The sequence below is a fragment of the Poecilia formosa genome, unplaced genomic scaffold (genome assembly GCF_000485575.1).
Source record: "Poecilia formosa unplaced genomic scaffold, Poecilia_formosa-5.1.2 Scaffold144, whole genome shotgun sequence".
Taxonomy (NCBI): Eukaryota; Metazoa; Chordata; class Actinopteri; order Cyprinodontiformes; family Poeciliidae; genus Poecilia; species Poecilia formosa.
In genome coordinates this window covers 1,215,309-1,238,762 of record NW_006800083.1, presented here as the reverse complement: position 1 = coordinate 1,238,762, position 23,454 = coordinate 1,215,309, and the positions used below count along the sequence as shown (strand labels likewise).

The following is a 23,454-nucleotide window of genomic DNA, read 5'->3' as shown; positions in this document are numbered from 1 at the left end:
AAGAAGGACAAATGGGCGTCAGGAGTCTGAAACGGCTCGAATAGAAACACTTTACTGTGGCGCCGTGAAGAGAAGAAGGTGGAGGAGAGAGTGAAACGCTGCGCATGTCTGTGGGTCTGGTGTTTCTACTAAATGAAGGTTAATTTGTTTGTGATGCAGTTTGTTTGCTGCATTAAAAATAAAAAATAAAATATTATCAAAGAATTAAATGTAGATTTAAGTATACGTTTAGATCCACAAATTGGATCATATGAGCAGGAATAGTAAATAGATACATATATTTAGCATACACAGTTGAAACCAGATGCTGTTTAGATACACTCACTCTCTGTCGATTAGTTAATAGACAGAATAGACAGAAACTATTTGGTCATTTTTTAGGATTATCAAATAAGTTATTTTGATAATGTCATGATAACGAAAGACAAATTGCTTTAGATTTTTCTTTCTTTCTTCCTTAAATCCTTAAGTTTATTTACATTTTACAAAATGACAATACCATTAAACAGTTTGGGAAAGCTCAGAACTTATGAGAATCTTTATGGCAGAACTATGAATGCGAAGATGTTCCCCAAAGCCGATAAAAGTGTGTCGTTATCCTCAGTGCAACAACACAGGCTGAAAGGTCGCAACCCCACGAAGAAGCCATTACCCAACAGCATCAAAAAATGAAGATTACAGTTTGCAAATTCATTCAGGGATAAAATCTTTTTTTTTATTATTTTTAACCTGCCCTGTATGCTGCTGAAACTGTAATTGACGTGTCTGGCTATAATGATCAATGTTATATTTGAGTAAAAAGGGGGAAGTTTGCAAGTATTACCAGTTCTCTCTGGAGGAGAGGAGAGGAGAGGAGGAGAGAACCAAAATTCCAGCAATCTATTTTGAGAAACTTGTGGAAGGATACCCAGAACTTTTGATCCAAATCACTCAGTTTAAAATTTGACGCTACCAAATTTAAGGTATTTTAATGTTAAACCCTTCCTCGCCCCCCCCAATCCCCCAAAAGTCATAATAAAAAAATCCTCTTAAAATGAAAATGCATTTCCATGTGAAGCTAAAAGCCGGCCTGCTCTAAGACTTAAAAGCCTTGTCTTGAATGTCAATGTTTATTCATCGTTTTTGAATAAAGGTGTCTCCTCGTATAATAATAGTTGATAACTTTCAAATGAGCATCAGATGTGGGAGAAGAGCTTCCTCTGGTCACATGCTGCATATTAAAAAAGGACACGTGGGGGAAAATGAAAAATATCAGTGTCCGGAAATGTCAAAGTAGTTTATGGCATGCTGTGATTTTCTTACTATAACTAAAAGGTACATTCACAGTTATATTTTTGGGCTCTTGGGCTAATCCAAAGAATAAACAAATGTTTGTTCTTTTTTATATCTAGATGTTCTCTTTAAATTTAAACTGTATTTCTTAGCAAAATAAAAAAAAGATGCAAGATCAACTTGTAAAGTTACACGCAGTCTCCACAGTCACATGTGACAGCTCGTGCATCAAACATGATAAAGGAAGTGCAGATATTAGATGTACACATCTGAACTTGCTGACAGATGCTTCCATGCATTTACTTGACAGAACATGCAAAGGCTTCGTCATGCAGCTCAGCTTGGAGCCGGAGGCTAAATTAGTGGCTTCTGTCTGCACAAAGGATACACTGGGGAAATAAGAGAAGCAGAAATATGAAATAAGTGAACAATTTCACTGACCAGTTTAGTCTTTTTTCCTCCCTTAATTAAAATCAAGAAATAGGAGGTATGCAACAGGCTTTCTGCTTTTGAATATTCTGTTCCCCGAGGCTCTCTGACCTACTTTGTCCTATCGATACATAAAGATAAACAATTTGGTTCAATACAGTAATTTAGAGTGACTGTACACAGTGATCAATAGTGTACAAAAACAAAGTAAAAGCTTTGATGAATAGTGCTAACTACTCACTTTTTATCTGGTCCATATCTCAGTGTTAGTCCCATATCCCAAGTTGAAGAACAAAGCATTTCAAGCTGCATATGCCATTAAAAATTAAACAATTAAACAACTTCTAAATATAATTCTGAATGCAAACCATCCAGAGAAACACTCCAAATGTGTCTCCCCTCAGGCAGCAAAATTATTACCTGAAAATCTCCCAGTTAAAATTAAAAATAAAAATAAATATTACAGTCATTCACTACTTGTGGATATCCTTAAAGCTCTGCTGTCTGTAGTGAACAGCACTACAGACAGTGTAGTGCTGTTCACTGTCTGTAGTGAACAGCTACAGACAGTGAACAGCACTGTCTGTAGTGCTGATATCAGATATGCTGATATCAGCATATCTGATATCAGCATATCAGATATGCTGATATGCATAAAGTCAGCATATCTGACTTTATGCTGGAACCCTTGTACATCAAACATACAGTACCATTCTGTCGAGTTTATTTTGCTGCTTTGAGCACTGCATCATTGTGTTAGCTTTTTAAGTTAGTTTATTGTTAATGTTATTTACTTCTATATCTGTTTGCTGAATCTGAACTCACTTGTGTGAGTCACCAGAAGTTGCTCTTCCAGCTCTACATCAGCTCGGATCAGCATGCCGAGTAGCTGAGAGATGGGTAGACTGTGTGAGATTATCAACCATTCAGCATAGTTAGCTTAGCTACAGACTACTGTTTGCCTCTATTTCACTAGCATTTAATGAATTAAGGAGGAAATTACCAAGATATTCATATATTTAACTTGTACCTGTACCTTTTAGCACTTAACAACAGATGAGTCAGTCAGCAGCAGCTCTAACCCACGTCCCTCCTGACCCGTCCTCTCCTCTCCTAAGTGAAATTAAAACTACAGTATGTAACTTTTTAAAAGAAATATATTTTTTTACATATTTGTTAAAACTGCCGTTATATTGTGACAGTACGTCATGAGAGATAATCTGTAAAAAATCTATTTCCTCTGCTTTCTCCCAGTGCTCTCTAGAAACAACCAGTCAGTGGCAGGAGAGTTTTACTGCTGTCAATGACAATCTTATGTGGCTCATCCTCCCACCCCCTTGCTCTGTGCTATGCTGAAACTAGCGCAGTCTGTTGTGAATGCTCAGTGTGGTTAGCATAGTTACCAATGATGGCAGATAAACGGTTTTCCTGTCGTTTCTCCCCCATTAGCATATTTAGCAGTGAGTGAATGAGGTTGATTGTATTGCACACTTCTGCCCAGGTCCCTCTTAAAACTAAGATCTAGATCTCAACGGGGTTTACCTGGTTAAATAAAGGAAATAAAAAATTAATAAAAAATTGACAGCGCTAAGAGCGTATATCTATCTGTCTGTCCGTCCGCTGTCCGTCCGTCCATCCGTCCGTCCGTCCGTCCTTCTGTCCGTCCGTCCAGATAGATAGAGCCACGTTTCGCTCACTGACTGCTGGCTGGTTGGATGTTTTAAAAAAAATCAGATTAATTTTGTTGTCAGTAAAAGCATCCTGTTGTGAGAGATTCCACAAAATCCTGTAAACAAAAATGCATCAGACTAGGTAAACATGCTCTGTACTGTATCTTGTTCTGCCTCATGTTGACTCCATTGCATTGCCATGAACATGTAACAACAGCTGTTATTATACAGTATATGTGGAGGTTGAGTCTATATAGTCTATATATATATATATATATATATATATATATATATATATATATATATATATATATATATATATATATATATATATATCTTACCTTCAAAGTCTGGTTTAAATGTATTACCCATTCATTTTCTTTCACCTTTTTTAGAGTGTAGCATTTAGATTTAGAACAGATGTTTTAGTCAGTCCATTGAACGCACAGACAAACATGCACTTGACTGATGGAGTGACGTGAGCCTGTAATGAGATCAATAAGCAATTGGTGGTGTGGTCTGGTTTCACAGCGCATTGACAAGGCCCCCGATGTGCTGACTGGGAACAATTAGCATCGGTAAGCGGCACTAACAGGGTTTTGACTGATGACGGTAATGACTGGATGTCTGAAATCACGTGTGCACGTGTGGGTGGGTGAGTCATCATTATCCAGACCGAGGAGTCCCATCGGTCTCTCTCTCTCTCGCTCACGCCCTTACTTTTACTCACAGTGTCGTAAACACACACACACATGCAAGCCATGCAGGCACGGAAATCTTTCCAAATTCTTCTGGCAAAGCGAGGTATTGAGTGAGTAAACGACAACTCTCTCTGGCAAATGGAACCAGCCTGTTCAGCAGATACCTTCTGTTTTTCTTGAATAGTGTATGATGTAATGAATTGAGGATGTCGCACACTCACAAAAACAGATTGCATTAATAAGCCTTGAACTGTTAAAACATTTAGTTGCAACGACAAGAAACTGCTCAAAAGATTTATGATAAACATATAATTTGATTAATAAAATAGATTTGATCGTCTTAGAATATTTGCTCACTTTAAACATAATACATTTTTAAAAGGTTGCAATTCTGAATACAAGTAGGATAATTATCAACTGGACATTACCATTGATCTACCAATAGTAAAGCTGTTAAGGGGTTGGCCACTTGTATTTACATTGCTTGAGATCAATATATATATATATATATTTTTTTATTTTTTTTACAAAATTCAACCACTATAAGCAACAGTACTGTTTTGTGTGGCCCCTCTTAACCCATTGTCACCATGGAAGCATTTGTCTGGAGCTTTATGTTCTCCAACATTTGAGGACATACGGTATGTTACAGCTTTCTGACTTTCCTATAGAAGTGCTACAATCAGTTTGAAGTTTGCACTTTGAGTAAGCAATTGAAAAACTTCATTTCATTTAGATTTCTCTGTAAAGATGTCCTGGTTTGGTATAGTTGTCTTGTTGCATAGCAAAACTTAAACGAAGCTAACGCTGTTTTTTAAATACTTTGTGATTTTGAAGTTCCAAGTTCCTGTGGCTGAATTGTGATCCCTCCACCGCATTAGGTTGGTGCTAAAAACATAAAAAATAAAATAAAAAATACATACTAAAACTGCTACATACTGACTTCACCACCCTTAGAGGAGATCTGGAATATATATTTGCACTAGTTTGATAGACATGACTTCCCTATTGGACAGAAGTCAGTATGATCAGAGGATTAAACAAGAAGTCCAGAACAATATTCATCTTAAACTTTTTTTTGTGTGTGTGTGTGTGTGTCCTCCTGGATGGATTACAGATTCACTCTTGAAGTAATCTCGGTAATTTCCTGAAGAAGTTCAACACTAGTCCATATTTTCTCCATTTGTGGGTAATAGCTTTTAATGTTTTGCTTGAGTCTGGAAGCCTTAAAAAGTGCTTTGTCACCCTTTCATGACAAATAGTTTCTCAGATCTTAGTTTCTCATCTGTTCTTGAATTTCAGACCGGTTGGAGATTTTACTTTTTTAAAGATCTGGCAGTTAACAGATTTCATAAAACTAAATTAAATAAATGTGGTAAATCACAGTTACTTCACTATGCAACAAAGGGGGCAATTGTATTTTCAGATGAGGGTAAACTGATATTGATAACTTATTTTTTTGTTTTTGTGTTAACTCGGGTTCTCTTAGTGTGATTCTAAAATTTGCTTGATGAAATAAAACGCAGAAAATGCAAAAACATTGCTTTTTCTCACAACTGTACATAAGAACAGAAGATATTTAATTGCTTTTTAATTTTTTTTATTGTTTCCATTGCATGACATATTTAAGCCAAGTTTGAGTGATCATATCTAATAATATTTTTGTTTTCATCTTCTACATTTGCATAAATATAATTAGTCTGCACTTAATCTTTTATCTGTAAGAATAGTTGCTGATTGGTGTGGAATTTGGGTCCGGCTTGCTGTTTTTTTTTTTGTTTTTTTTTCTGACTCCGTACTCTTGAGTCGTGACACGGAGCATGTGTCTCAGTGCACCCCTATGTCTCAGTGCCGCTGTGGGAGTTTGTGTGGAAGGGAGCACATTAGCAGACACGTAAACATTCATTTGTAAATGTCTAGCAGTCTCTATTTGTCACACAGCAGCGTGTCACGGGATAATTGCAGAATTATAGAGCTCCGAGTAAATTTTACAAAACATTTTAAAAAGTTGGAATGCATTTTAATCACTGATGTCAGTATTATCTAGTTTTAAAGTACTTCAGCATAATCCGCCCCAGCTTGGGTTGGACAAAACAGTACATTTTTTTGGATGTCTTTTGTGGTTTTTCAAAAGCTGCCTGATTGTTTTCAAATGGCAAATGAACATGAAAACTGTGAAGGACAAGCATAATGCAATACATACTGGGCAATGTTTGTCCTCAATTATTTTAAAAAAATAATTCATGTCTTTGTGAATTTGATATTTTTAAAGCTTAGAACGATTAAGTCTCTTCATCTGTGCAGAACATCTTTTTCAAATCCTTGCTAAATACTGAGGTATTTTGCAAGGAATGAGGAAAAAATGTCCCTGGATATTCAAAGCTTGAAGCTAGAAGACTTTAAGCTGCACCTGCAATGAAAGTTACTTCTACAAAGTATTGACTTTGAGTTCTCAATAGAAATGCTCACAAACTCTTCAGATTTTCTTTTGTAAAGACTCTGGAAAAGCAGGCATTACTATTTATTCTTTTAATGGTGTTTTATTGCAGTTTTATTCTTTTCCCATATATTATTTAAAGCATTATTTTATGTTTTGGTCAACTGTACACTTTGCTGAACAACAGATTTGTTTGAAAGCACTACATAAGAAGGATTGCTGTTGATAAAACTGGGTTAACATCTCCTCCGCTGTTTGTATTCCCAGCTTTGATCAATTGCAATAAATTACCTTCTTTTGTCTGTTTATTATAAACTATAGTTATAAAACTATGTTTCTTGACAAGGTTAAAAGAAATGCCTTATTGTTGAACATGATCGGAACTGGTGAAAGGTTTTTGACAAAAGTTTTAAGCTTGTTTATCATAAACCGTAATTTACATTTTTGTTTGAAAATGTGTGAGCCTTACATTTAATAAATGCTTTAATGTACAAGTTCATAAAATCTAATGCTATGATGAGAAATACAGACGACAGATAAACTGAGACGTCACTATGGACACATGTAAACTCAGTACCTGGATGACAACAGACACAGCTCCCCCTGCAGAGCGTTCTGTGAATACATGCTGGTTGACACTGCAACAGGAAAAAAAAAACAAACAAAAAAAACAACTATGTGCATCTATTCTTGATTTTAAAGATTATCTTTTTTTGCGAAAACTGGTCAAATGAAACTAGTATTGGTATAATTGCAAACGCTGGAGCCGTAAATTTACAGGTTAAGAGGTGAATTTACAGATTTTTCAAGCCTATTCTAAACTCTGCAACAGATCTCCCAGAAGAGGATTTAATAGACCGCGGGGAGATGAAGGCCTAGGGTAAAAGGAGGCAGAGATGGTGAACTGAAATGGCATTGTTAGTTTAATATTGTGTATTTCAAACAGAAAATAGTTGAAAAGCATCAGAGATTGAGTATAAATTATGACGGAGCGATCTGTGATTCAGCACGCCTCTGTTTGTCGTTCTTCCAAACAACCTTGCTCCAGTCCCTGGGCGTTAACATTAAACACAGATCCGCTGAATTAGAAAGATTATCTCATCTGCCATTCAAGATGCAAAGTCATCTTCACTGGATAACAATGCCACTGCCGGGTCATTCCCTCGGTTTTAACTTGGACTACCAACTTTGACTAACACAAAAACATACCGCTGGACTGGACAGTCACTTCCTGGTTCTTCAAAATAAAACTGCTCACACATTCTGCTTGTCAATATCGCCCTAATTACTACATAGCTCATCCCTCTGCAACCACCAGTCCAGTGGTGGAGGGTCTACTTTTCTGCCTTGATGATTCATTTTAAAAACCTTTGGAAAACTTGAGGAACTAATTGTGGAGACTATTTTCAGTGCTTGGCTTTTAGATGTGGTTTCAAACCCTTCCTCTGTACTCGAACATGGTATGTACAAAGGTGAACTGTAAGAGCTCTGAAATAATAACCTAAGTCACTGAAGCTCACTATGTGACAAACTGCAGCTAAAATCGTGTTAGTAGGTGTTATTTTTAGAGACCGAACCAGTTTCTAAAAACGTGAGCTCTTAACTTACTGTCGTTAAATAACAAGGCAAACACTCAGGCAACCACATTCTTATCCAATTCGATGCTTCTCATTTACAGATATGAAATCATAAGAAATCTGAGTAACTTCCTCAAGTTTTTATCTGCGGCGTTTTTCCAGAGACAAATGTGACATTTCATGTAGATTGTAAGAGCATGGATGGATCAGTGAATAAAACGCCGGGCTACGTTTCGGAAGCTTGGGAAACAAATTTCCACTCTGAAGTAATTCTCTTCTGATTTAGAACAAAACCGTGTCACCAAGTAATCCTCATTTTAAGCTCTTTTCATGCAAACCGGCCCAACTTCTGTCTCGTTTCCACTGGGCGGTACGGTACAGGTCATTGTTTTTCGGTATGCTATTTTGACTGTTTCCATCGTAAAAGTGGCACATACAGCCGACCTGTATTGTAGGTCTACAGGACAACGGTACAGTTTGTGTGGAACTACATGCGTCACACAACACAGTCCGATGATTCAGGGAGAGCAAAACTTCATCACTTGCGACAAGCCCAAGACTTACTGGTGCGTCACGTTGTCACCGCACTCGTATGGCGCCACGTTAGGCGTTTAACCCTTACTGCCCAGTGAGAGTCCAACCAACTGGTGGTGGAAATGCTCCTTTGAATACAGCAGACCACAATATAGTACCGAACCGAATATAGACAGCTCTGTTTCCTTGCGAGTTCAGCTCCCATTTGACAATTTGATTGCAGATATGCGATTTGCTGAGTTTTCTTTGCTCCATCGGTTGTTATCAACCTCACTCGTCACCCTCCAGTTTGTGCTCTCAGATCTGCACAACATCTGATGCAACCAGACCTCAGGGCGGGAGACACAACAGCTTCACAACTGTGGAATAACCTGAGAATCAAAAAAAGATTTGTCAGCATAATCACCCAGAAAACCACTTGAATCTGAACTGTTCCTTCTGATCTGGATTTCATTACCCTTCGTATTTGTATCTTCTAATATGGATTAAAAACAATTGATTTTGCTTTTTATCTCATTTTGTTTGATTTGCAGAAAATGTTTGTCACTACAGTAGCTGTTAGCAACATGAAATGTAGGTCAGGAGTGTGCACTTTACAGTACTGCTGTCACACTGCATGACGTGTGTTCTGTATTTAGGTGTCAATTTGACTTAAGCATTCACTCTTGAGGAAACGGCAGCTATCTCTGTCTATATGTTGAAATTACCTCTCTTGTATTTTTTGGAGAAATATTTCTGCAGCTCAATGTATTTGTCTAACACAGTTCTCAAAGTTAAATTGAGCTTATCAAATTAAATTGCATTCTTTTCTTTGAAAACAAAAATATTTGTAAAGCGATCTTACAGATCAGGGTTGTAGTGGGTGAGGAGTCAGCGGAGATGTATGTAGATCAGCCTTCAAGCATTATGGGTGATGTGTCCTTTTCTTTGTTTCCGTCAGTAGTGGCTGCTCTTGTTTTATAAATAGATGGGTTGACGGAGGAGGAGTGTCGTGAGCGAGGGACAGCGAAAATGACAAAACCGATTTTACACTCAGTGTGGTTCAGAATCGGGAGGGAGATGAAGATCTGGTTTTCAATGTATCCTTCATGATTGATCATCTGCCAAATATAATTTAAATGCTGGAAAACTACAAGCCCATCCCAACTCAGTGGAGCAAAAAAGGGAAAGTCAGGAAAACCATGACTTGATACTGTAACATAAAATCCAGTCAGGCCCCGAAGTATAATTACTTTTTATCAAGACCAATAATCAAATTCCTCCTGATGAAAATGACATTCATGCTTGTCAGGAGTATGAATGAGTATCTTTTCAAAACGATGCTGGCTACATTTTCTTATATGGGATGTTGATATTTGCACATAGTTTCCAGCCTAGTAAAGCTAAAACAAAATTAAAAAAAAAATAATCTAAATAAAAATGACTGGTACTTTTAGTGACATTGTGTTGTGGAATTTAAATGTAATTATTTCACAAACAAACAAAAAAAATAGCTATAATGATTTGTTATTTTAGCTATTTTTAAAAGTTGATTTTATAATTTTTGGTTTAAGTTTCTAAGAGTCGTCATGGAAATGACCAAAGAACCAGCTGTGGCTCCGGAGTCACAGGTTGCAGATCCCTGGGCTGGACGTCACTCGTAGCATTTCTTAAGATTAGTCATTTGGCATTTTAAATCAAGCTTTTCAGATTACAAAACAAAAACAACAAAATTAATCAAACCTGTTCAAATAAAGCAAGTTTTCTTCCAATGGTCATCATGCAGCTGTAGCTTTAATGAAAGGAATTGCTGCAAATCACATGGACTGTTTGTTGTGAATCAATGACTTTTTTCAATTTCCTGATGCAGAAAAGGACTTTTCCAATAGCACATCTCGGTCTCTGCTTGGTTGTCAAGCTTGGTTGTCAAGCATCAGCCGGCGATGCACTCGACAAGTAGCAGGGGTAGTGTAACAGTGGTCAACTGAGCCCCAAACAACTATTTTATGGTCCATGAACATTTTGATCTTTGTCCTTGTCCCGTTGTAACCTGGCAACCAGGTAGTTTTCAGAGCAAGAGACTTCCAAGTGCTGCAGGTCTCCTCATCGTTGATCCCTTGTAATTGGCAGATGGGAGTGGTGGGGCGGGTGAGAGGATGGAGGGAGGTTTGTGAAGAGTCAGAGAGGAGAAGAGAGGAGAAAGTCAGTGGAGAGCTGGAGAAGGCAAGGAAGTGCTTGGGCTAAAAGCTTGCAGCTTTGGTTTTTGATTAAAAAAAAAAAAAATGTTTTTCTTAATGAGTTAGCCAGCAGCCTAGTCGTGTGTATATCCAAAGGAATCGGTTTCAGCTTCACGGCTGGGCAGCTCAGACACAAATGATGCAGCGGAGGCACTCAGCCAGTACGTTGGGGCGACATCAGGACAATGCCCACCTCTCCAAACAGGTTCAGTATGGGGTTTTTCTTTTTCAACCTCGCTGTTAGCGGTTTCACTTAGTGTATATGTGTGTGTGTATGTGTGCGTGTGTATATGGAGTGTGTGTAGAAAGCTATCTAATCAGTGAGGAAGAGATGGTTTAAATGGGATGACTTGAAGCTGAGTCTAAATTAAGCTTGTAGTTTTTAGGTCAATTACGCCTGTGAGAAACTAGTGATGACAGTGCTGAGGGAATCAGTGCCACTATTGTTCTTGGGTGTGTGGTCGTCTATTTGTTAAGAAGTTTGTCTAATGAGGGCGCGCGTGTGTGTGTGTGTGTGTGTGTGTTAACTGTGCCTCAAAATACGCATGGTATCTCTTTCCAACACATTGGTTAGCATGCCGTATTAATCTGTACTCAGACTTAAATAAACAATGTGTATTGACGTGACAACAGATTTACTCATTGTGAATCAGTTAGATTTATTTAGAATCTAAGATAAAAATTATTTTATAATGTAGGATATCAATTATTTCAGCCTGACATAGAGAAGAATCTCAAGAGAGCCGTGTCTCTATATACTGTGGGATTCTTAATAATAAATCAATAGGTGTATTTGTTGAGGAGTCGTCTCAAGGACCTGAGTTCCAAGCCTTTCTACAAATGAGCAATGCTATCCACTGCAGTTTTACATTTACAGCGACTAGACTGCAATATTCGACTGTGGAGGAGCTCAGCTGGTGAGCTGGAGTTGAGTTGCTCTCCTTTTCACTTGACTGGCCATGGCTGTCACTACTTTTCTCTTTATCTCTCCTTCTCTGCTTCACTCCCATCTGCCTTTCTGCCTGATCTGCCTACATACTTCCTAACTGCCTCTCTGGAGAGAGCTGAGGTCGAGAGGGAAATCTGGGATGGAGGAAGTAGAAAGTGTAAAAAAAAAAAAAAAAAAAAGAAAGAAATAAAAAAGCTGTAGAAGGAAATGAGAGATCGTCTTTGTCGTCATTATTTAGAACTGTTTTATAATGGAGAACGGTTACTTTTTCTTGCTCCTATCCTATTGTTTAATCATTTCTAATCTGGATTAATTTTATCTGAAATATCACATTAATAGTTCAATTTTCCCTAAAGTTGAACTGCGAGTTTCACCCTGAAGTAGGCGAAATTTCTCTAAAGAAATTCTTTGCATCTATTTGCATGTTTTTATTTTATATTCTGGAACAGGTTCTCTTAAAATTGTCAAACGCCAAGCATGTGCAGTGTCTCTGCAATTTGCACCCCTGGTGAAGAGTTGTAAAACATCTTAAATATATCAATCTTTAAACTCACTAGGAGCGTACTACAATTTGCTACAGTTCTCTACCAAAACGTTTAGTTGTTTTTTTCCACCTTTCTGACTGTCTTAGTCAGTTTGAACTCAAGATGAACCTGGACTCTCCTCCAGCCTCACTTGTTAAAGTTTTGGTTTTAAAGGTTTTGTTACTCTCTACATAAATACAGAGTAACAAAATGTTGAGACGTTCTTCTAGTGGAGATTTACTTACAACCTTCAACTGCAATGTGCATTGAACAAGCAAAGCGTACCGCTCCAAAGGCCGCACCACGTTAAATGTTAACAGGCACACAGATAACTCGTTAGCATCTTAGCACCACAGTAAACATACATTGGTTTGTCAACTGTTGCCTTAGAAGGGAAGAATGCAGTTTTTGGCTGAAAAAGCGAAAACGTATTCAAAAATTCAGTCAATGTACTCATAACGTGTTTCTGAAAAAGTAGCATTGCACTCACTGCACATAGTCAGGTGCATAGAAACATCTGCAGAAACAGGGCTTCATATCACAGTGAGGTGCGATTGTTTTATCTCCACCACTGAATGGCTTTTACAGATTGTTGGGAATTGAATTATGCTAATCCTGAATAAAAGTTGGGATTTTTTTTTAAGAGTCTCAGCAAGGACTCACTGCAGTTAATAGTTCAGTTCAGTGGCGGATCATACAGAAACACCTATACAAGGCATTTTGTCATTCTAAGAAACATTTTAAATGCTTAGTGTCTTGGGATAAAGCAACATATTTTTGTCAAAGTGATACCAAGAACTAAGTATTTGATGTTTTATTTTGAAGTAGGATGTGAATTAGTTCTCGACCTGTAATCTGCTAAATATAAAAGAATAACAATAATCTCTGCCACTTTAAAATCATTTATCTAATTTAGAAAAATTAGTCAGTGATAGAGTGACGGACAAGACAAGAGTTTGTAAGTGGCAACAATGGCTAGCTAAATGATTTCTGCTAGCAATGCTAAAGTTAGCATCTGCTTACACTTGGTGCTAAACTAAGGAGATTTTTTTTTCTTTTTCAATTAGATCTGGACTGAAGTTGTACACATCTGGTTCAAAATCAAACACTGCCATTGCGGTCAAAAACTGGTCCTTGACCATGTCAGAGGCGTCTTAACCTGAGCTAAGGACAAAAGAAGCTGGACTGTTGTGCAGTGGTCCAGAGTCCTGGTTTCAAATGAAAGTAAATTCTTCATTTCATTTGGAAATCAAGGTCCGAGGGTGTGGAGGAAGAGTGGGGCGGCACAGAATCCACATTGCTTTTCAGTCCCGTGTGAAGTTTCCACAGTCAGTGATGGTTTGGGGTGCTGTGCCATCTGCTGGTGTTGCTCCACTGTCAACAATCAATGCAGTCAACTACCAGAAAATCTTAGCGCACTTCATGCTTCCCTCTGCTGATAAACTGTATGGAGAAGCTGATTATGGTTCCTGCCCACACAGCCATAGGTACTAAAAACTGCTTCGGTGACCGTGGCGTTCCTGTCCTTCACTGGCCAGCCGTCTCCCCTGACTTGAACCTCAGATAATTTATGGGCTGTTGTCAAGAGAACAATGAGATGTTTAGGTTTAATTTTACTGACATATTTCTTTTAACTGGAAGTGATTTTAACCTTTTGGAGTGGCCCAGTCAGAGACCTTTCTCGAATCAGATAGAGAATCCATGGACAGACCTAAATATGAGGATGACTGCAGGGAGGCTTTCCAGCCTTAAATACTTGGAGCCCATCTCCAAAAAATAAGCTATGAAAATACCAGTGGAAACATGTAAAAAGCAGTGATTGTAAGAGGGGTTTGAGTGAGGGATTTGACAGATTTTTTTTCAGTGATTATTGAGAAGATTGATAACCTTTAATGTTCCATTTAAAAAAAAATAAATATAATCTAAAGCAGATGATAGATTGTAGATTTTTATTCAAAGTATATGCTTCTTTTTTTTATTACCTTTTGAGACTCTGTACCAGTTTGACAAGGAAACACTGACTCTACTGTAAATCATCTCTGATGTACCTCTTGATGTTGCTGCTGTAGCTTGACAAGAGATCCAAATCAGCTGTTCTATTCTTAGTAGCCTGATATGCACAAATCTTATTTCCTTTATCTATGCACAAAAGAGGCCAGGGTTTGATATTGTCTTCTGTTACAGTGCACCGCCTTTTGTTGTGGGATTATGACCCAGCTTTCTGCGTGCAGCATGCACTGTATTACCCTGAAAGCCTGACAGGGCTGATCCCAAGAGGCACCCCTGGTACATTCATGCCTGTGCGTGCACGCAAACACACAAACGCACACACAGCTCCCACTGTTGATTCACTCACTGACCATCACTCCCCCTGCTGTATCCTGTGGGTCTTTATGCTGGGAGGAATCAATAACCTTCTCCCTCGTCTTCTCTCTCCACTGTGACTACCAGAGCAGCGCTCAGCGGCTCTCAGTCGGCTGCATGTTGTTCTGAAAGCACTGACAAAATGGGACACACCGCTACTACAGGCTGATTTAGATGTTAAAAACGGGGTAGCGTAACATCCGAGAACGGCAGGAAAAGTGTCGTAAAACAGCGGCAACACCCAAATCTTTGAGCGCGAGTGGGCGGGTGTCTATAGACACACATAAATTCATCCTAGTATCCCACTTCCTCTATGACATTAGCTGCACAGAGTCCATTACTGCCAGGTAATAGGTGAATGTCACAATAGCAGGATGTCATAAAGCTCTGGAGTGGTCTAATGGATTTTGTTCGGGTTGAGGTGACACATGTACTGCGTGTGCGCGCGCACAAAGACCCAAGCTTTAATAAGAAACGACATAGTTCCAGCATCAGATTATAGTTTCGAAAAGCGAGCGCAGCCTGCATGTGGAAGGTAACTTGGAGAATGATGTCTCGTCTTGTGTGGAGAAACTTTGGACGGTTCTGGTTCTTTAATCCTTTTTGTGTCTCCCTTTTGCTCCTCTTCGCGCAATTTTTTATGCTTTACGGGGACGTGAGAGGAGGTACCCAACTTGCACTTTGAGAGGGAAAAAAAATAATAAAAAATAATAAAAAATTACAACTGACATCACAAAGGGAGTGGAGAAGTTTGGAGCTCATACAAAGCAAGTGACAAGAGCAGAGACCGTTGCCAGTTGCTGAGCCTCGTAGCCTCGGGGGGGCAGACAGATGGGCGATCGGAGGCTTATGGATGTACTGATCATGTGAGCGCATTCGCTTCAAAAGCTGTGGAGAGATACAGGCAGAAGTGGAGAGGGGAAAACAGGCTTTGAATTCTGAGTTTCATAAGCTTGGCGCGATGCCCTTTTTAGCCGAGATAAATAAGTGAACATTTTCATTAATTAATTAAAGCTTTTGTTTTAAGTTTTTTTTTTTTTTTTAAAGAAATATCAACCGTTCCTGTCGAGGTGTACCGATCAAAGTTTTGTAATTGATTTCTAATCTCCAGTTTAGTGAGATTCTGTTTTCTGTTTTCACTTTGTTTTCCTTGCATGTAATGGTTGGCAGAAACCAATTTTAATGTGAATTAATGTAGAAGCCATTGCATCATAAAAAATGTAATAAGTGAGTAATAACTGAGAGTGCTTAATAAGCTAGTTATACGTATAGCTACCAAATCTAACAGTCACTCTTTCAGAAGACGGAAACTTTGAAAATTGTCCAATTTAAAGAGGATCTTAATGGACATTTCATAACCCATTTCATCAATCTAAAACAAAACTTTTTATGTTCGCAACACAGTCCACATAGTCCGATTAGAAGACACCACTATAAGTAAACACAATTATTATACAAATAAAAATATGCCTTCAGAAAAATACAGCTGATGCACATGACCTTGAACTAAAGGCTACCTCAGATTTATTCATCACTGATGAATCTAAGGCAGTCTTTCTCACTTCTGGTCCTCAGGCACCACTGCCCTGAATGTTTTAGGTGTTTTTCCCCTCTGCCACATGCCTGACTTGAATAAGTGGGTGACTAACAGGATTCTTTAGCACTTGATGGCACGTAGAGGAGGTCATTCAATCATTTGAAGCAGGTATTCAGGAACAGAGATGCATGTAAAAGGGTTATTTCCATGAAGGTACTGGATCTGCTGATGCTTTCTTTATTTGTTCTTCACTAACCTACCGCTACCATATAATTACACAATAAGCAAGATACAGCTGTGCTTGTTGGACTGGTTGAAGACAAACACACACAGACGCTCTGATTCAGAGTTTGCAGATAAACTCATTGACTTTTAATACCTAAATAAGCATCAAACAACTTGTTTTTCCCTCTTCCTTCCAGTCCTTGGGCACCAGCGTAGTGGTGGACATCGCAGTGATGGGAGAAGCCCACGGCATGATCTCAGACCTGCTGGCCGACCCCTCACTGCCTCCGAACACCTGCAGCTCTCTGAAAGCTGTCAGCAACCTCCTCAGCACCCAGATCAACATCCAGCCACTCCATCGGCCCCGCATCCCCACAGACCCCCACGCCTGCTCCGACTCAGAGGATGGGCCGGAAAGACCCGAGAGACTGGCCATCCCAAAGGTTAATATTTGACTTCTTAAGATTTCACAGTTTAAAATTAGTGATTTTTCTGAACCCCCCCCCAAAAAAATACAGAAAATGTTTGATTTTGGAACCAATATTAGGTTTGTGTAAAACAGGAATGACATATTGTCAGTAGTCTAGTCAAAGTACCAATATCCAATTAATATTCTAAGTCAGGTGTTGGGCTTAGGCGTCATCATAATTTGAAACTAATTTTTTGTTATTCTAAGTAAAAATAGCTGACTTTCCTCTCTTAATTTTCGCTCTGTCATAGCAGCATGTACCCCATGTTGTTTTATGGTGAGCTGCTGAAACATATATCTATAAAAAAATATTTTTGTAGCTGGTTGGAAATCAGAATTGCCAGCATGCAGTTCTGATTGGCAATCAGATGAGAATTATCCTGTTGTGGTAACAAAAGAAAAAATAAAAGGATAAACAAGAATAAATGCATCCATGGTGAGAAACCTTCAAATAAATCCTCAGTGCACATATCTGTTGAATAATCTGAGTTTCAGGTGGTTTTATTTTGTTACTCTAGAGAGCAGCAAGTTACCTGTCACACATCATTAAGCTTGTTTTCATCCATTTGTTTGTTTATCTGTCATCCCCTCGCCTGCTCCTGTCCATTTTATTATTTGAACATCATTTGTTGTTCCAGCTAATTTATTATTTTCTAGACTTTTCTACTGTTTGTTGACTTTCTGCTAGTTGGTAAGTAATAAATCACCAGCTATTATTGACTTTGTTTATATCATAGCAAACTGCATCAGATAACTACAGTGAGAGATGTTATCTGCAAGCCCACATGCATGCCTTGAGTTTATGCGCTTTGATTAGCATGTTTACCTTAGTGATGAGACTAAATTTGTGAAGTGGCAACTCCACAATTCAATTCAATTCAATTGAACACTGCCAATCCACCTCATTTGCTCCTCCTTAAATCTCTGGCAAGCCAGGCAAAGAGATGTTGTTGCCAGGGAGATGAACTTTGCCCATTATGATTGGTGGAAGAGATTATTTGAACTTCCTGCATCCACAGAGCCTCCTTTTCAACTCTTCTGGGATTTGGGGTCATAGTTGAGGTATTATTTGACCGTTTGAGTTTCTAATCAGCTTCTCCCTTTTGTAAAAACTGCATGTTACTGCCAGTTACCAGTCATAACAACTCTCCAAAAGTATAAAAGTAAAAGCAAAAACCCTTCCATTTGCACAGCATTCAAAACCAGACGGAGTAATTGTCCAAACATGCGATGCTTCAACCAAAATACGACAACAACAACAAAAGAATGCCTGTGTTGTGTCATGTTCAGGTTCTGGCATGTAGACATAAAAACCTGAGGATAGAATCTTTGGCACTTTGGGTTTGGTCCAGGTGTACCCCGTCCCTGCATTCATTACACTCAAACTTCTCTTCATTGCACTGTTAATGTGGCTCTAATGACCCAAAAGCCTCTGGATGGCTTAATAATGTTTGACAAGGCCGGCGCTTCAAACTGTAAGCAGGTGTTCGAGGCAGAAAGAAAACTAAATAAAGCGTGTGATGTAGTACAGGATACCTGGAAAGTGAGTAGCTGCTTTAAACCTGCTTGAGTGCACTGAACTGTTTAGTACATGTACTGAATCTCAATGATCAGGGGAGGGGGATTTGAGAATCTGGTCGTCTTTCTCACAAAAAAACAAGGTAACTTGAGGCTAACGAGTGATTTTTGAGATTTTCTCGTATATAAATGTACAGAGGCTTGACAAAACCATTCACACAACTTTAGTTTTTATTTTATTTTCTTACATTCTATCTATGTAGGGGACTTTTTTTTTTCTTTTGCATTCCCTCACAATGAATATTGCGTCCCATCACAATAAATTAACAAATACACCCTGGTCTGTTTTGTATACAGTCATAGTGACAACAAATGTCAATTTAAAACTGCATAGATACACATTTCAAGAGCTTCAGTGAAAATGTGTTTCTACATCCTTCACTCTTTGGTAGAGAAACTGGCTGAACATCGTTTATGTAAGATGGAGATGGGACTGCATATGGTAGCGACCCTTAATTAATCATGCAGGCTGCCAAAGTGAAAAAGACACAATCAAAATTGTCAGACGACTTTATTACCCTGTGAAAATAACTCAAAAATAGTCCCAATACTTTGGATGTATGTTTTCATTCTTTCTTTTCTTCATATAGGAAAGTTTATATTTATACCTTAGAAGGAATGGAAAGAAAAACCCCATGATGGACCTGTTTTGCTTTCACAAAGATCTAAATCTTCAGATATTTCATGAACTAAACCTTACAAAACATTACATTATATAATCAGAGAACCAACCATTAGGTCTCTGGTAATTTTGGAAGAAATTGAGCCAAATATCAAGCAGTTCTGGAGGAAAACCTTTTAGAAGCTGTCAAAAATAAATAAAAAAATAAATAAATAAATAAATAAGACTGTTGTTGATGTTCACCGTCCAGCAAGATAACAACCCAAAACATACACCCAGGCTTCCAAAGGAACAGATCAGTTAAAAACATAATTATATGTTAAAATGGCCCAGTCAAAGTCGAAACCTAAATCCAACATAGAATATGTGGCAAGACTTTAAAATAGATATTAACAGGGACTCTAGATTGAGATTGACCTATTTTGCAGCAGAGAATTTGCAAAATAATAATAAAAAAAGACACATAGTTGGTGGGTGAGAAGTAGATTTATGAACTTAAATTGTGGCTCAGGTTACTAGTATACTGACAACAATTCACAACTATAGTTTTCATGGGCAAATGTTGAGAGGTAGAATTCAGTTTAAATAATAAAAAGGTGATAAAACAGAAGTAGATGCAACATGAAACAGGTCTTCACCCTCTGCATGTTGTTTGACAAATCAGATCAAAGAGACAAGCAAAAGAAAAACTGTAGACCCCTGATATTTGCGATGGGAAATTGATAAAACAGACTAACACAAGTGAATGCATCATGGGACATCCTCTAGGAGTTCAGGCCCAAAGCTGTGTTACCATAGGAATAGCTCAGGGTCACCTCCCTTAAGCCTTGCTTCCTGTTCCACTTTTAGAAATGAGAACCATAAGGAAACCTGCTGCATGAAGACAGAGAGATGTACACAACTGTGAGCTTTTGGTGTTACATTGGAGCTTTGCAAATAAAACTTACACATGCGAAGAAATATGCATTTAACAAAAAGACACTAAATCCAAACCTCTTCTGCTGTCTACATCAAATGTGCATATCTTTGGTCTGACGAAAATCACAAAATCCACAAAATGACAGCGCTGCATTGGTGAAAGCTGAATGTAATGTTTGTTTCAGGGTTTAACACCATAACCACAATCTACTGCTATGGAAAAGCAAGTTTTTCTTTTTTTCTTTTTCGTCTACAATTCTACAATTCATTTAAAATACCAGAGACAAATATGATAGTCCAAAATCTTCACTTGTTCTATTTTAACAATTTTTAGTAGATTCGGTTTAGTTTATTCATTCCTTATTTAAGTCTAAGCTTGATTCTTTTGGTTTTGCTGACACAAGGGAGCAACTAGAATTCTAACGTTTTGTCAGTCACGTAACCATCTAGGAAAAATCATGTTTCATTTCTTGCGTAGTCCTGTATTAACTTTTCATCACAGCACTTTGCACTGCAGGGGTTCCTTCATACTTCTGCCTCTGCTCGGATTGTGTTTGCGTACCTGAGACAAAAGTATGCTTAAACAGGAACATTGTGGTCTGTCTCTTTGTTTGTGTTACATTTAGATAGGGCTTTCACCTGGTTTATACTGTTTCTAAACATTTCACAAGGTGGGAGTATACAGAGCGAGGGGTGGTTGAACATTCCTCTTTGCACAATCTATCTGGGTTATAGAAAGTCCTTGGTAGTCACCAGTACTCTCTTCTCTTTAACATCGTCAGAGGATTTCTTTAGGACTAAGTCTGGGGGCTAGAATAGCCATGGAGCAAAGTTTGGTTTCTGTTTGGTGAATTGTTTTTTGTGTTTATTTTGCCATATGTTTTGAGTTATTATCCTGTTGACAATCCTGAAATCCATTTTTAGTTTTCTGCCAGGGGCCACCAGAATTGAATAAAAAATGCACTGCTTCCTCAAAGAGTTTATGATGCCATGCACCATAACAAGGTTTCCTGAACTCTGGAAGAGACCAACAGCATTAAAAACCTTCCACAATATTTAGCACAGTTGTTGTTCGACACCAGGTACACCTGGAGTGTTTGTCACTGTTCGTTTCATCTGATCAAAGCAGGCTCCAGCTAAAATGCCTGGTGAAGGACTAACATTGCACTTCACCACATACATTCCCTAACAAGGTGGAGGGACAGGGGAAACTCGTCAGAGTGAATGTTTATTTTAAAAAAAAAAAAACACTGTATGCTCTTAATTCTACTTTAAAATCCCACTAGAATAAACTAAAGTTTGTTCTCCTGTGAAATAGTTGCAGGAGTGTGATGCAGATGTTTTTACTTGCCCCTGTTTATTTGCCCTGCAGCGTCTCAGAAGGAGTCTGCCCCCAGGATTGCTGAGAAGAATTTCATCCACCTGGACCACGACCACATCGGCCACGGGGCTGCCCACTATCGAGCCGGGCCCCGTACGGCGAGATCGCTCAGCCAGCATCAAACACACTGTGGACAGGTAATCGCCTCACCACTTTGAACAAGACATGACTGACTTTGACTTCCGGATCTGACTAAATTGTCTTATCAAAGCGGTGACTCCTGGAACAACCCATTGATGATAACCATCTCAAAGAGCCGCTCCATGTCAGCCTCCTACACTGCCCCTGGCACTTCCAACCACCTCTACAGCAAACCACTGGGAAGACCAGGTGTGGACGATTCTGGCCCTTTGAGCTCTTCTTTTCAATGACTCCATTTAACCTGGAAAAAAACCTTTTTTTTTTTTCTTTCAGGTTTCCCTCCCTCCAACGTATCACCTCTGGGCTCTCCGTGTCCATCTCCTGCTGTCCAGGGAACGCCCATCTCCAGTCCGACGATAAAAACGTTTTCAGTTCAGCTTCCTGAGCTGGCCAGGCCACCGACAGAGCAAGTTCCTGTGTCTGTTGCCCCCAAGAGCCATCACAGAGCCTTAACTCACAGCCAGAGTGCGCCAAGCTCCACCACCATTCACTGGCGACCTCCATCACTCTGCGGCAGGTAAAATCCAGGCAGTTGTGCTCTCCTAAGCTAAATACAAAATGTAAGCAGCTATATCTCTGTGTTTTCATACTTAGCTGCGGCAGGCCGTTCAACAATCGACTAATCAATGGAGTAGAATCGGGCAGTAAACCAGACAGAATACCGCATCCAGGTACTGCCCAAGAAACATCTCACGGAAACAGTCAAAATACAAACGGTAGCTAAGATTTAGAGCAGGACATTTCTGATTCTGTGTAATCCCCTCTCCAGATGAGCGCATTGTAGCTTCCTCAGATTACGACAGCACCTACGACAGCACTTACGAGACCAACCACAGTGACAGCAGCGACTTTGCACAAAACGACGACGAAGGAGAAGGAGGCAAGAAGCCGCCCGAAGTCAGGGAAGGCTGTAGGGAGTGTCCGCTGGAGTGCATTGTTCTTCACCCACTCCTACCATCCCCAGAGGTAAACGATTTTACTGGGTCTAACAGTATAACAAGGCGGTGTAGGCCCCTCGAAGATGAACAGAGTCAGAGCTGTGTCTGGCTTTACATTCACCTGTCAGGACAAGTCAGCGTCCGCCCCGGAGAGTCCGGTCATGCCGGGTCTGGAACCCCTGATGAGTCAGCTCAACAATTGGAACTTCCCCATTTTCAGCCTTGTGGAGAAGACTGATGGCAAAACAGGCTGCATCCTAAGCCAGGTACAAACAGCATGCATGGCAATATTTAGGATGAATAAATGTAACCGAACGAAAGGCTGCAAAGTAATAGAAATGTCCACATTCAGTTCAGCTGCAATACTCACTCACTATTGGGATCTTTTGATGTGTGAGGACTAATATAAGTTGGAACACAATAGCTAACTAGATGGAACATGATAGAAACTTTAAAAAGTTTTTAGAAATAAAAATGCAAAAATATGGCTCACATTTGTGTTCAGCGGTCCAATTACAGCCAAGCATCTTTTGAGATATTTATCCACCAGTTTTGGGCAAGTAGTGAAGGCTTCCCCAATTTGTCTTTTTAACACGACACAATCTCACATCACACAGATTCATTTTTAAGTCTTGCTCCAGATTCTCAGATTGATTTCTTCCAGTATCACTCTGTATTCAGCTTCACCTACAGTATCTTCCCATCAACTTTGACCCTGCCTCCTCTGAGGAGAAGCATTACGTACATCACAGTTAAATTGTTCTAAATTGCCAATACATTAAATAACATGATTTGAATTTACTTTGAACTAAATTTGCAGACTGGTCAGATGTTTATATTTAGCTTCCAGTGTGGGTAGCAGCAGCTGTTTGCACTTGAAATTTTTAAGAAAACAGCTTTGGAAAAGGAAAAGAAAAGAAATGTATCTCTTACACTTCAGTACAGTGTAAGAACCAATATACTTTATTCCTG

General features: G+C 38.9%; 1 protein-coding gene across 1 annotated transcript in view; it reads left to right on the top strand.

Annotated features, from left to right (window-relative positions):
- The window catches only part of LOC103145576 (cGMP-inhibited 3',5'-cyclic phosphodiesterase A-like), a 60,108-nt gene that overhangs the window by 18,657 nt on the left and 17,997 nt on the right, over positions 1-23,454 (top strand). The window contains exons 2-8 of the mRNA XM_007563058.2: positions 16,633-16,878; positions 21,395-21,540; positions 21,615-21,733; positions 21,818-22,061; positions 22,139-22,215; positions 22,314-22,510; positions 22,611-22,748. Of these exons, the coding sequence (XP_007563120.1) occupies positions 16,633-16,878; positions 21,395-21,540; positions 21,615-21,733; positions 21,818-22,061; positions 22,139-22,215; positions 22,314-22,510; positions 22,611-22,748 (1,167 nt within the window). The remainder of the gene's footprint in view (positions 1-16,632; positions 16,879-21,394; positions 21,541-21,614; positions 21,734-21,817; positions 22,062-22,138; positions 22,216-22,313; positions 22,511-22,610; positions 22,749-23,454) is intronic.